This window comes from Typopeltis vanoorti, chromosome 8, assembly GCF_054136105.1.
Source record: "Typopeltis vanoorti isolate ZY-2024b chromosome 8, IOZ_Tvanoo_1.0, whole genome shotgun sequence".
Taxonomy (NCBI): Eukaryota; Metazoa; Arthropoda; class Arachnida; order Uropygi; family Thelyphonidae; genus Typopeltis; species Typopeltis vanoorti.
The window spans coordinates 142,455,549-142,470,871 of NC_143556.1; the positions used below are offsets into that span (position 1 = coordinate 142,455,549).

General features: G+C 33.5%; 1 protein-coding gene across 9 annotated transcripts in view; it reads left to right on the forward strand.

Moving 5' to 3' along the window:
- The window catches only part of LOC150104397 (NAD(P)H pyrophosphatase NUDT13, mitochondrial-like), a 581,172-nt gene that overhangs the window by 497,956 nt on the left and 67,893 nt on the right, over positions 1–15,323 (forward strand). For all 9 annotated transcript variants that reach the window (XM_090396341.1, XM_090396343.1, XM_090396344.1 and 6 more), the window contains one exon: positions 10,764–10,881. In XM_090396341.1, coding sequence (XP_090252467.1) covers positions 10,764–10,881 — 118 coding nt within the window. The remainder of the gene's footprint in view (positions 1–10,763; positions 10,882–15,323) is intronic.

A 15,323-nucleotide genomic window follows, 5' to 3' on the forward strand; every position in this document is an offset into this window, starting at 1 on the left:
TTGGGTTTCTTCCATGGATACTCAACGAACGAGGATGGGCTGGCAATTTGGGATTTAGCCGACCAAATTGTATTCTTATTGGCTTAACCAATATACAACATGATGGTACAACATGACAAAATTTCATGCTGGCTGGGGCTTCGCCCAGTTAAACAAGGCCCATGTTGTTTTTGCCAGGGAACCAGGGCAAACAGCAAAAAGTCAGTTACTGGAACAAATCTGAAAGCACATCCCATCTCAATATCACCAGAGTTAAAGATCGGTACTATCAACATAAGAAGCCTGAATGGCAAAGAAATGGAGCGATGAGGAATTAGATAAGTACCAGATCGACATAATAGGGGATGACTGAAACAAAAAAGACAAAAACTGGTGATATCTTTCTGAGCAATAATACAAAACGGTATATTCAGGCAATGAAAATCAAGGAAAAGGAGTAGCCATAGTATTCAACACAAAATACGAGGTTAATCTTCTTGAATGGCATGCAGTCTCAAGTAGAGTGATGTGGGCAAATATCAGAATGGGGAATTGGACAATGAGACTTATTTGTGCCTATGGTCCCACAGAAGGTTCTACTAAGGTAGAAGTGGAGGAATTTTTTGATGCTTTATAAAAAGCAACTGACACAATGAAAAAGGAAAAGTTGGTCCTTGTTGGGGATCTAAATAGCAGAGTAGGAAATGATTGTGAGACATACAAAAATATTTTGGGAAAATTTGGAGAAAAGAGCAAAGCTAATAATAATGGCAAATACCTGTTGGATTTCTGCTCAGGACATGGACGAGTTATTACTAACACCATGTTCCAACATAAAAATGCACACAAATTCACATGGAGAGAAGAGGCAAAGAATAAGAACAGTCTCATTGACTATGTTATTATTGATAGTAATGTTTCTCCTTGGTGCAGGACACCAGAGTGTACTGAGGATTTGAAATTGAAAGTGATCACTATTTAGTCTTGAGCAGGATAAAACTGAATTTCATATTGAAAAGAATAACATATAAGAAAGTTTTAAAGCAAATAAAAGTTGAGCAGCTCTCAGATGTGAACTGTAGACTAAAATACAAAAGATTATTGAAGAAAAAATGATAGAGTTTGAGAACAGGAACCAAACCTTGGAGATGCAGTGGCAAGCCTTGAAGAAAACCCTGATTGACTCAGCCAGAGAGGCATGTGGTGAGGTTGTCTGCAAAGATAGAAAAATCAGAACACCATGGTGGACACAGGAAGCTAAAGAGGCAGTGAAGTAAAAGAAGAAAGCATATCAAAAGTTCCTGCAAATAAGTCAGCTTTTACTCTTACAGAATACAGAGACAAATGTAAGAAAGCTAAACAGTGTGTAAAACTAGCAAAACAAAAGTCATGGGAGGACTTTGGCAAGAATATAGAAAATAAATATCAAGAAGGTGGTATGATATTTTGGAGGTTGTTGAAGAAGCTTAGAAATGGAGGGAAGAATGCTGTAAAAAGAGTTAGAGATGATAAAGGTGACATGAAAATGGGAGACAAAAATATCCTTGAAGTATGGAGTAATTACTTCGAAAAATTGCTAAATGAAACAAGCAGTGATAGCACAGTGGTAAAAAAACACTCAACAGGAATACATATTCATACTTGAAGTGGAAAAAGCCATCAAAGGCTTGAAATGTGGAAAGGCACCAGGAATAGATGATATTCGACCAGAAATGCTAAAGTATATTGATATAAAAGTCTTACAGTGGCTGCACTGCATAGTTCAGAAGGCCTGGACAGAGGGACGAATTCTCGATGATTGGAGTAGAGCTCTCATAGTACCCATATATAAAAAGAGAAATAAAACTGAATGTGAGAATTACAGAGGTATATCCCTACTGAGTGTTCCTGGCAAGATCTATGCAAGTATACTTGAGAAACGGTTGAGAAGATTTGTGGAAGAAAAGCTTGGTGAAGAACAAGCTTGATTCAGGCCAAATAGAGGCGCTCAGGATCAGATCTTCACTTTACGACAAATAGTCGAGAAAGCATGGGAATATAACAAAGATCTGTATTTTAGTTTTGTTGATCTGGAAAAGGCATATGACAAGGTGCCAAGAGAGAAGCTATTCAAAACACTACAGTTATATGGTGTTAATGGGGCATTATATCAAGCAATTTGAGTTGTAAATCAGCAGTTAGAATTGAAGGAAGTACAGGAAGATGGTTTAATGTTAAATCTGGTGTGAGACAAGGATGTACATTATCCCCTCTGTTATTCATTATCTATACGGATCACATTATGAAGGAAAGTGGTATGAAACATGATATCAGAATTGGAGATGTTAATGTCAGCTCTTTGCTTTATGCAGATGATGTTATACTTCTAAGTAAATCCACTAGAAGGTTTCAAGATTCCCTGACTATGAAGGTCAGCAATACAAAGACAATGAAAATAGGTAGAATCGTTGAAAATATCAACCGTGTTGTGAACGGAGAACCTGCAGAACAAGTAAAACATTTCAGCTACTTAGGCACGATTTTTAGTGAAGATGGTAAATTAAATATGGAAATAGACAACAGAATCAACAAAGCTGGTATGGTATGGTAGGAAGTCACTTGAATAAATTATATGGAATTACAGAGAAATTAGTCGGAACACTAAATTAGCTGTATACAAGACAGTATTTAAACCAGTTTTAACTTATGGATCTGAGAGCTGGGTCAGAAGTAAATCACTTGACCAAAGACTAGAGACTGCAGATATGAGAGTTCTGAGAAAGATTAGAGGCATGAACAGATGGCATCATTGGCAATATCATATTAAAAACGAGGAAAGAACTTGACATTGTCAGCATCTAGGAATGCGTTAGCAGAGCTAATCTCAGGTGGTATGGTCACTTAAACAGAATGGGTGAGGAAAGATTAGCAAAACAAGTGTTCTCTGCCAGGTTTGCAGGAAAATGACCTAAAGGAAGACCAAGATATAGGTGGATTGATATGGTACAAAGTGCCTTAGACAATAGAAATATAAGATCTGATAATGTTGGAGTCTTGATAAGTAACAGACTGAGTTGGAGGAAAATTGTAGATAGGAAGTTAGTAATGATGTAAATTTTTCATGTAGTACTATCATATCCTGTACACCTCTTGAGGGTTCATGTCAGGAATTTGATGATGATGATCCTGATATCATCCTTATAACTCTTCTTTGCAGCATTTCCACAATATCTTTATCCTCTCAGAACCCTGGAGATGAAATCTGCCCACAGTCGTCGAGGTGCATAGTATCCAGTCAAGAGGCAAAATGACTTCCATATCCTTACCTATTGATGTTCATTTCTACATTGAAATTATCCTCTGAGTTGCATTTGCAATTTTTTCTATGTGGCCTTTGGACTTCAACTTTATATCCACCATAACTCCAAGATCTCTAATTTCATCAGGTTCTCCAATCATAATCCCACTAATAGGGAAAGCTGTTGAATATTTCATTATCCAGAGTGCTTTATTTTACACTTATTAACACTGAATTGATAGCCATTATCATTTGCTTTCACTTCAAGCCTGTTAAATTACCCTGTAAGTGCTATGTATCAATAGCATCTGATTGCCCTGCCTATCTTTGCTTTATCAATAAACATTTGAACATCTTCTGTCAGGCCTTCCCAATTTCATTAATATGTAGATTAAACAAAGTGGTCTAAGGATTGATCTCTGAGGCACATCACTTGTCACCTTAAATCTGACAGATTCATCAAAATCTTTCTGATACCCACTTACCCAAGCCAGTAGCTTATATGCCAATCCCATATTCTCCTATTTTGCAACAGCCTTTCATGTGACATTCTATTAAATGGCTTAATAGTGTTAAGTCATTTAAGTTATTCAACAGTGTTATAGTGTATCCATTCTCTTTATCTACTCCAACCATAAAATTATAAAATAAGAGCGAGTTGTTCAGACACAACCTCCTTTTTGTAAACCAATGCTCTTCCTTGCAAAGAATAATATGTGTGTCAACACATTTCTATATGCAAGTTCTTACTAACTTCTCTACATAATCTTCACAATTACTCCAGGGATACTGATAAGTTGATAGATAGATCATGATAGATAACTCAGGGCTCCAGAAATACAACTTAATTATACTAGCCACAATTTTTATTCGCCCAGGATATTGATCTACTTTATATAAATATTGTTATAAGTAATGTTTTTTAAAAAAATGAAATGTTATAATGACAAAATAAAGTAATACATTATTTAATTCTTTCTGTGCATTACACATAGTTATACAGAAATATCATTTCCTTTCAGGGTGGGTTTAAAAAAATACCCCACTAACATACTTTTCTTTACATAAAAAATATGTAAAAACCTATAGTGTGTCTTTTCTTGAATAGAGTTCTGCAGAGAGGGCCATGTTCATGTGTATCATCAATAAATCATTCAGATTGGAGGGATTATTTGTGATGACCTCAACTTCCCTTTTATTAGATTAATTTGGCTAAAATCGTATTCACATTATTATTTACTTGCTGGTATACAACCTCAAGCAGATTTGAGAGAAATTGTAATCTGTTCTTATCAGTTATTGTTCTTCATAAATATCTCTTATGTTTCAATGCTTCTCCATAACTTTAAACTTATTACTACTTGTTCACCAAATTTACTGAAATAGTTTCTTCATTATTGTCAAATTATTTGCTGAAATATTTACTCAATATTTTACTTCCTTCTTTCATAAAATCTTCCAAATCTTCAGGTCAGATACATTATTCTTGTACCTATTAAATTTTTTCATTCAACATTGAAATAGCTCTCTGCATGCATTATCTGATGAATACCATTGTATGTCTTCATTTTCTTTAACTAGCCATTTGATGATGCAGCATCATCATTCCATTTTTCATTGCCTATTTTCTCCAAATGCATTGCCACTGTGCAGTAGTTATTAACAAATGCAGCCAGTACTCCACTCTGGTAGACACCAACCTTACTAAATGTTGATACTTCAGGGGTTTTGATTGTAACATGAGTGTGACTTTTTCTAATTCTTTCGATCTTTTTTTATGACTACTGGTTAAAGGTATATAATTTTTTATTAGTGTTCCAATTCAGCAACAAAGGGAAAATCTTTAATAGAATTTAAAACAAGAAGATTCAAATTATGTGCAATACAATGTGTTGATATAAAAACTGGCACATCTCTCTTTAATTTTGCCATTAGTCCATTATTTTTTTTTTCTACATGTTACTTGCAACATCTATTCCAATGCCTACTAACCAGTGGCGGCCCATAAGCACTGCGACACTACAGCACCCCCAAGACAAAAATGAAAAAAATAAATTTTGTTTGTGTTTATAAATAATAACAATGCTTACAACATTATATAAATGCAATACAACATGTTAAAGGTTACAGCTTATATTTCAACATTGATTGAATAGTTAATAATTGGAATTGTTCTATTAACGCTTTAGATTACGAAACAAATGCACTGCGATCTAACGTCGATATTCGTTTACACTTGTCATTGCACGTTACGTCATTAGATACACTGCCGTCTGGGCAGTGTATCTTATTATTGTGCGCATTATTTCTGTGAGATATGAAACGTTTATTACTGGTGCGTGTGCGTGGTGAACTATTTTTTGTAAATCTTTTTTATTTTGTTAAAATAACATATAATTATTTATTTATTATAGATACAAGGCTGAATTATGACGAGTGTCACTGTTGAAAATATGAAAAGAATTATATTTTTTCAATTATCATTACACGAAACAAATGCAGTGCGATTTAATGCAGATTGCACTTGTCATTGTTATTGATACGAAACTTATTATTGGTGTTTGTTCATGGTGAGGATGAAATATTTTTAATAAAGCAATTTTTTAATATGTAAATTTATTTATTAATAAATTCGTTACTGATTAGGAAAAAAATATTTTTTTCTAATCAGTAAATTTTTTTTTTTTTATATGCAGCACCCCCACTTGAAATTTTCACTGGCCACCACTGCTACTAACCCATTACAAGTTCTTCATAAGAAGATGAAGTTTGCATGCAAGGTATCTTCACGACTAGGCTTAATTGTATATAGAAACTGTTGAATTCAAATCAGTTTCTTGACATCATTAGCCTATTGTGAAGATACTTCATATGCTTTGAAAGGGAATGTTATGTGATATCAGCTGCTGAGGCAAGAAGAACTTGTTAATTTCACTCTATAATGTATCAGAGTACCTGCAGTTTTTAGTGGATTACAGTAATAAATGTCTCCTTTGATTTTAATCTATGTATCGTATATAATGGACAAGTTCATTCTCATTTGAATTACTTATAGAAGCATCTAGAAGAAGCCTAACTTTAATGGAGTTCTTCGATTCCTTAACTGATTCTTATTTAATACCATCAACACAACTGATATGTCAATTTGATACTAGCTAAATTAATTTAATAAGTTAGTCCTTATTACGTCAGGAGCTAGTTGGAAATAAAACTTCTTTAATAAATTTTTTTTCAACTGTTCCTGGCCAAATAATACGTGAAAGGGAGTGTTATGTGACATCAGGTGCTGAGACAGTGAATGAGATGATGTTTTAAAACAAACATTAAAAAATTATAAATGATGCAAATGAAATAATATATTTCGAATGCATTTAGAGCCTAGCTAAATATTCACTTGCTACTTATTTCTGATAACTCACATGTGGCGAGTGGATTTCTGGAGCCCTGTGCTAACCTGCGATGCAAAATTTTTTTAAAGAAATATTATATGGTCTTTCTAAACCAGAACTCTCAAGAATTTAAACATAATCACAGAAATCAGAGGTACAAAAGACGTTACATTTTTTTTTTATAGAGAGTCCTTATTGTACTCATTGTTTTAGGAAAGCACCACAATTGTAAAACATGTTTTTATTTATTTATTTTTTTCTTCTTCTTCCTCCACACTATATGAATATTGATCCATTTAAGTGCCATCATTCCATGGCAATATTCTGGGAGAAGAATATATGCTAGTAGATTAAAATGACATTTCTGCTTTCTGAAGGTGATTATTGTAAATTACTTGGATATTTATCATATTTAAAGTGTATCTGTATGGTATGCTTTTTAGTGGAATAAGTACAAATCATCAATTTTTGACGTTTTTGTTAGGGTGTGATATATAGTGGAAAGGCCTTTCTATTGTATGTATTGTTTTAGAAAAGCCACAACTCTGAACATGCTATTTATTGTTAAAGATACCAAGCAATTTTATCCTTTTTTCCCAAGTGAGCAAACAGACAAGTAAGTCAAGTTTGCTGCTGCATGTAGTGCAACTCGTGGTAAAAGTGGAGCAAGCTCTGATCACTTTCCTTAGAATTTTCTCCTAATGCAAAGCACATTTCCTTGCGGAAATGTATGATGCTATGCATTAAGGTAATGGTCACTACCCATACCTTTATTGAGGTCTCATCAGTGGGAGCCAGACCTAAAAAATTTATAAGCCAGAGCTTATAAATATTTTACCTAAACAAGTTGCCATAAGGTGCTTTGACCTCATTAAATAAAAATCTCGGGATGAGAGTAATATATAGAAAGTTTTTTTACCTTGGGTGTGTATATATATATATATATGTATGTATGTATGTATGTTAAAGATACCAAGCAATTTTATAAGCTAGGTTTTTTAATCCTTTTTCCCAAGTAAGCAAACAGACAAGTCAAGTTTGCGGCCGCACGTAGAATATATACACGCAGCCGCAAACTTGACTTACTTGTCTGTTTGCTTATTTGGGAAAAAGGATTAAAAAACCTAGCTTATAAAATTGCTTGGTATCTTTAACATATATATATATATATATATATATATATATATACACCCAAGGTAGAAAACTTTCTACATGCTATTTATTATTTTTTTTTCTTCCCTCCCACCATGCTATATATGAATTCATTTAAGTGCTATCATTCTGGGCACTATACCATCTACCATCATTTCATTTGGAAAAGATGGCATTTATTATATATAATTTCAATATTTATCATACTTAAAAGTGTATCCATATGGTATGTTTTTAATTGGAATAACTAAAAATCAGCAAATTTTGACTTTTTATGAGGATGAGACATATATGTAAATATTATTTTTGGTAGACATATCTAAATGAAGATATTTCAGAAAGAAAGTACTTATTAATTATTCATCTTATTCTAGACAGAAAAATATTTGTATTATAACACAGTTTTACATGATATTAGCAGAATATTTTATTGAGGAAGGAAGGGTAAATATTGATCTCTTAACCATGTAACTTTTGCATGTAGTTAACTGCGCACTGCAGATTTTTATAATATTAACATTATTATTATTATTATTATTATTATTATTATTATAAAAAATAGCACTTAGAAATTGGCAAAGAACGTTAAGTCAGCTAGATGAAGACATTGCAGCAGAAGGAATAACTAGTGAACAAGATGCTGTTAAGCAAAGGTCTTTTCCAGATCTTTAGAAAGTAGCAGGTGGATTTTATAAAATTTTCATTGCAGATTGGACACCAGTATCACTTTACTGCAGTTTTGTTCTGCACATTCATTGCAAAAATAAAAATACTAATGAATAAAAATAACATTTTTTTTCTTTTGTTTTCTGGAAGGGATGGTTGGGTAGAATTCCTATTTAATTGAAAGGAAGTAAATGAAAAATAGTTCAAAACACCTAATATACCACATGAAGCTAGCATTTTTGTACTCTCTTCTCCTGTTTCAAGAATCTTCTAATTGCTAACTACTAATTTTTTTTTTGTGAGAAAGCTGTTATGGCAATAATGTTATTCTTTGCTAAGAATAATGTTATTCTTTTTTTCCATAAACTGAAGAAACTAACTGAAATATCAGTGATTATATAATTTTTCATACCCATAAAATAGGTATGCAGGCTGTCATGTTTGTAGAAATTAAAAATATATATACATATATAGAAATTAAAAAAATATATTTATATATATATATATATATATTTTTTAAAATTAGGAATTTGCTGAATTTCTACTGAATTATTTGTGCTATAGTGGCATTTCCTTTTAAAATAATCCTTTTACTGCATTCAGTTGTTAATGTACTGAGGATGTTTACCTATATTCTTTTTATATCTGGGCAAAAATTTGATATCAATTAAAATTATTTCCTTGTTCAAATTTGTCTTTAATTTCTACAATAAAGCATTCATTAGTCATGTGAGTATTTCTTCTCCACAGAACATGCAGCATTCTTTGAAGCTAACAATCTTTCATATTTGCTATCAAAAAAATTGAGTTCCCAGTGCTCATATAAGTAGATTATTATACTCTCATTAAAATGTTTTCTATTTTCTTCTTTTTGTATGAATTTCATCCATGAAAGGCTCTTGTATATTAGTGTTATAATATATTAGTAGTATATTAGTGTTAGGGACTAATGGTTAGATAACATGGGAAAAAACTAAGCATGGAACTTTTTTCAAGCTAGTTCAGGCTTGCAGTAAGCAGAATAATAGTCTTATACTGGGTGATGAAATTTAAACAATTTAAACATATATCAATAAACTCAATAGTTTACTGATATATGATTTGGCCTCATGATAATTTATTTCCAAGTATATACGTGGGCTGTTCAATAAGTAATAAGACTAATTTCACTGTGGCGAAACCACTCATCACAATATTAATTTCTATGGAATAAAGAAAGGTTGCTGTCTGTATTAACAAAAGAGGTTGATAGATGGCGTACATGGGCTGATGTGCCAGAGTGTCACGTGACTAAACGCAAGTGCTCATCGGCGCGCCTACGAGGTGTGACTTGTCTTTGAAATGGAAGCCTCCTTGGAACAGCGTTATGCGATTAAATTTTGTGTCCGTTTGCAAAAATCGGCATCGGACACTTCTAATGTGATACACGAAGCTTTCCACGATGAAGCAATGTCGAGGGCAAGTGTTTTTCGCTGGCATAAAACTTTTAAGGAAGGAAGGCAAAATGTGGAAGATCTTGAATGTGAGGGAAGACCTTCAACGTCCATCACAGACACAATGATCAACACAGCAGCAATTATCATCAAGCACGTCAAAAGGAAGCATCCATTGCTGAAGAATGGCTTCTTAATGCACCACGATAATGCAAGGCCACATATTGCTGGTTGTGTAGTGGACGTTTTGCAGAAGAACAACACAGATATCCTACCACACCCTCCATACAGTCCTGATCTCGCACCGTGCGATTTCTGGCTGTTTCCTCAGCTCAAGAAACCACTAAGAGGCCGCCATTTTGAAAGCAAGAAAGCATGTGTAAAAGCTGCGGAGGCGGTTTTGAAAGAACTCTCAAAAAACGGACTCTCATTGCGCCCACTTCTTGTGTTTAAGAAGTGGGCGCAATGTTGGGACAAATGCATTGAGTCTCATGGTAGTTACTTAGAAAAAGACCATGTAAATGATGATGATTAAAGGTAATTTGTTTTCTGTATAAATAGTCTTTATTACTTATTGAACAGCGTATGTATGCTTATCAATTTTTATTTATGTGCTTGTCATGGTGTCTCCAGGGCATACAAAGACTCCTCATGGGAAGCCTACACTAACCAAACACTAACATTGCAAACTTCTGTGTATGACACTGAAATGTAATGAAATATGTCCAGTGAATATTATACTGAATATTGTAATGAAATATTGTACATTGTTTTTAAACTAAAATTCAGAAAATTTCAGAAATAATCATTTGTGTTAGTCATTTTTTTCTCACTTCTAAGTATAATGTTTTAATATGGTTGATGTAGCCAGACCTTGCCACTATTACTATAATCACAGATGATCTCACCAAGAAGTGTTTGTTAGTACGACAACCTACTTTTCCTTCTGGATTATATACTGCTATTGCTGGATATTTAGAAATGGGTAGGTGTTTATGAATCCTTATAATGAAGTGTTTTTTCCCCCCAGTTAAAGTTATCAAGAAAGAAAAACATCTTAATAGCCAATTTTGTGTATTTTTAAATGTAAATTGCTTTCATCAGCATATGGTTTAAATAGCAACATCGATAAGGTGATGATTTACTGTCATGAAGTAATAAATCTGCCATAGTAACTGCATATAAAATGTGTATTACATTTTTAAAATTATTTTTATTTATTTATTTTTTTAAGGAAATGTTGTGGTAGAGTGAAATGTGAACATCCACATACGAATAAAGTTCCAACAGGTATTTATATTTAAATAATCTAGCATGCTGCACATACAGGCCATCAACCATGCAGAGTTGCTTGTAAGAGCAAAGCATCTCTTGCATGGGATCTTCTTTAGCATTATGTTCTGTTATTCTTACTCAGAATAACAGTTGTCATGACAGGGAGTGTACTTAATGTCTCAAGATATACACAGCAGACACTCATTATAGTGAACCTGTAAAGACCAGAGAAACAACTTGTTATAGTGCAAAATGGTAATGGAATTTTTTGTGGGGAGAGTAAATAAATACTTACACAGCATCTGTAGCTCAGTCAGTATAGACGAAGCCCTTTGGTCAGAAAAACATGGGTTTTGATTCCTGTCAGTGATGTGAGGAACTTTTATGTGGTGTCTTTCGACTAAAGGTGAGTTAGCCGGTCTCATACGGTGCTAGGGTTTTTTTCGTCCCCAAAAACAGGCCAACTTGGCCTGTGGATACACGCATATACAGATATAGCACACTGTAAAAATAATCATAAGTTAAAATTCTGAATATTTTTACAAATTGTTTATATTAGTACATTATTAGGTTCATAATACATATTGTCGGCACTTGCGATGTGCCCTTTATAATGTTATTTTGTCAAAATGAAATGTAAAGCAATTAAAAATGCATGTACTTACTGGATTTGGATAGTTGTGTTACTTTCAGAAATTTTATTGTAGTTTAAAATTATTAAGTGCTGTGTTTTATGGAGACATTCTCTTGTCGCTAACAGAGACAACGTGTCAGCCATTATACTTAGCTTCTCGCTTCCACTTTCATGGAGTGCGCATGCTCACCGGGGAGTTTGATGGGTGATTGACAGCTGACAGAGCATTCTGTATCGAGGTAATGGGAAGTAAACAAGAGAGCGTTTGGGAAGAAAGGAGAAAAACAGGCCAGCAGATATTTAGGTTTGGAGGAACTTAAGTTTATGTAACAGTCAGAGGAAAATTAATAGTAGATTCCAAAAAAGGAATCGTGGATTAGTAGATTCCAAAAAGGGAATTGTAGAGTTTTGAGTTTTTTAAAGATTTAAGACTGTCAACAAGTGTTGGTAAATAAAGGAAGATATTGCATTCGACATTCTAAAGGAATGTTCGAAGAAATGCTGATCGGAAGGTTAATAGTGGATTCCAAAAAGAGAATTGTAGAACTGAGTTTTAAGGTGGAAGACTGTCAATAAGTATTTGTAAATAAAATAAGATATTGTTAATGATGTTCTAAAGGAATGTTTGAAGAAATGCTGATTGGAAAGAATTGCATGAAGTGAAAGTGTTTATGCTTAGGTGAATTCAGAATATCTACGCTTCAGTGTCAAGAAGAATTAATGTGTACTACATCAGGCTTTAACAGAGAAACTGGCTACGTACATTTAGTTACTGTGTAAACAAAGTGTTTAGGCTAGTAAAATGAGATGAAGTATATGTTAAACAAATCAGTAATAGACTGAGTCAGAGAATGGCTGATCTTTTAACTGTAAGTTTATTTAAAAGGCCTTTGGATCCAATTAATTTTGTAATTATGTATTTTGTATGAAATGTATATATTGTTTTTGTTTTATTAAATGTGTTTATTTTGTATTTAGTCTTGAGTCAGTGATTTTTTTTTTTTTCTTTCTGAAAGAAAGAGTTAAAGTCATTGCACCAATCGGAATGAACCCTTGTGCATATATAGGTACACTCGGAAATAAAAAAAATAATTGTTAGAAACAGAGATTAAATAATACAATTAATCTCATAACAAATAACAGAAGCCCTTTGGTCAGAAAGACATAGGTTTTGATTCCTGTCAGTGATGTGAGGAACCTTTATTTGGTGTTTTTCGACTAAAGGTGAGTTCCAGTCTCATACGGTGCTAGGGGTTTTTCTGTCCCCCAGAACAGGGAAACTGACCTGTGAATACACGCATATACAAATATAGCACACACCGGGAGACACAGGGCTAACCACCTTATCCTCAATACGGAAGCGGTTAAATGTAGAAAAATCCTCAACACTGCAAGGTAAAAGAGGAGGGAAGGAATAAGAAGACTCCTCCCACCACTCAGATTTAGACCGGCTGTCTAGAATATCTTGCTTGTAGCAGGCTTTCACTTACCTTGGAATCTTAATTTCTTCATTGAACTCATAAGCATATTAAATGGTCTGTAACCTTTGGAAAGATCTCTGCATTGAAGGGTTTCATGTCATGGTAGCTATGTAACTATTGGTATTTTTAATATTTAAAGGTACTACCTGTGGCTTAACTGTTAAACAAGAAAATTACACGATGATCGCAGTAATAAAACTTGAATGAAAGTACAGATATTTCATACTGAAAATAACTGTACATCAGTGTGCAGAATTTGGTAGAATTTTGAAGAAGCATCACCTTTTTCCCACATATTTTTTTATCAACAGAATTTCTCATGTACAAAAGACAAACTGCTGCCTTTAGCTTGTGTTTACCAGACCCTTTGTGAATGTAATTTGACATACTTTGGGCCGAAGCAGTTTTCAATATGAACACCTTTTCAAAGAAAGTTGTGAAGCTCTTCTACATCAGCCTAACCTGAATCTGAAGGATTGTCTCTCTCTTCCAAAAGTTTGGGTGGTTCTCCTTTTACGTAAACACCAAAAATAGTTTTAATATTATTTATTAATATTAGTATTAATGTCTAGCTCGCAGCAACTATTTTTAATTGATAAACCGATTGTTGTATGTACCTTGTATTCCTGTTCTTTGCTTTGCTTGTTCTATCTACATGCTAATGTACTTTTATTTTCAGTACAAAATATCTGTACTCTCTCATTAAAGTTTATTACTATGGTTGTGCAATTTTGTTGTTTATTGGTATTTTTGAATGCAGAAGTTTATCATTATTAACATCTGACCTCCATAGACTCATTGTGGGTGGTACACATTATCGCACACAATGCTCATCCAACCATACCTTAAACTGATTCAATGTGTCTACATTCACAACATCAGTCAGTGCATTCCACTCGCCAACCACTCTCCATGCAAAGAATCTTCTCATTCCTCTGCTTGTTCACACATACATGGAATATGTTAGGACTCAGAATCTTAATTACAGTACATGTTTGTATATTTGGGATGAAATATGGAAATAGAACAACAATATGCCAGTATTTGATGTCTGTAATAATATTTATGGATTGCCATGATTTGAAACATTTATTATTATTACTACTACAGGAGTGTCTCGTGGGCATCGAAAGACTTCATGGGAGGCCTATACTAACCATTATTAACACAGTGGCTGTCATATCTATCCTTAGTTTTTCAACAACAGAGCACTCAGGAATGCCTCTGGCAACCCATTCCATTCATTTACCAATATCCAGGCAAAGAAAAATCTAGCCTTAATTAGGCTTCATATGGATTATTGTCATAGATTTGGTCACTGGTTTTTCATGGTGATGAAGATATGGAAAGGTCGAGAAAAGATTCACACAGGTTGTCAGTGGTCTTTAGAATGTGGAGTATGAAGACAGATTGAAAGAATGTGAATTGTGAAATCTTGTTAATAGGTGGAGGGAGGGGGATATGATTGAGACATATAAGTTAGTTTGAGGTGGTTATCAGATTGACATGGAGGAAATTTTTCATAGATTTGGGGGGGGGGGGGGTAAAAAAAAGAGTCCATCCCTGAAAACTCTATAAGAATGGAGTGAGAATGGTTGGTTAGGTGTTAGGTTAGTAACTAGGAAGAAAGGGGTGTTATGATTGAGACATATCAATTAGGAAGAGAAGCTTTTCAGATAAGATAATTATTGCATGGAGTAATATGCATTGGAAGAATGAGAAGTCATATCTGGAAGCTGTATAAATAAAGGTTATATGAGAAACACAGGAGGGTCCAACATATTTGAATTTGCCACAGTAGTGTTTGGCATAACATGTATTCCTCACATGTAATCAAATAGCAAATTATTTATTTTTTGAAAGAGAGGTGTAGTGTTTATGACTAAATGTATTCACGATAGTAGTTATTACAATAAAAATTAAATTACATAAATATAAATACTACATATATTTTAATTCACAGTATTTTACATTCTCTTTGTTTAACAGAAAAATTCTTACATACATACTAAACATAACAAATTCCTGACATATACC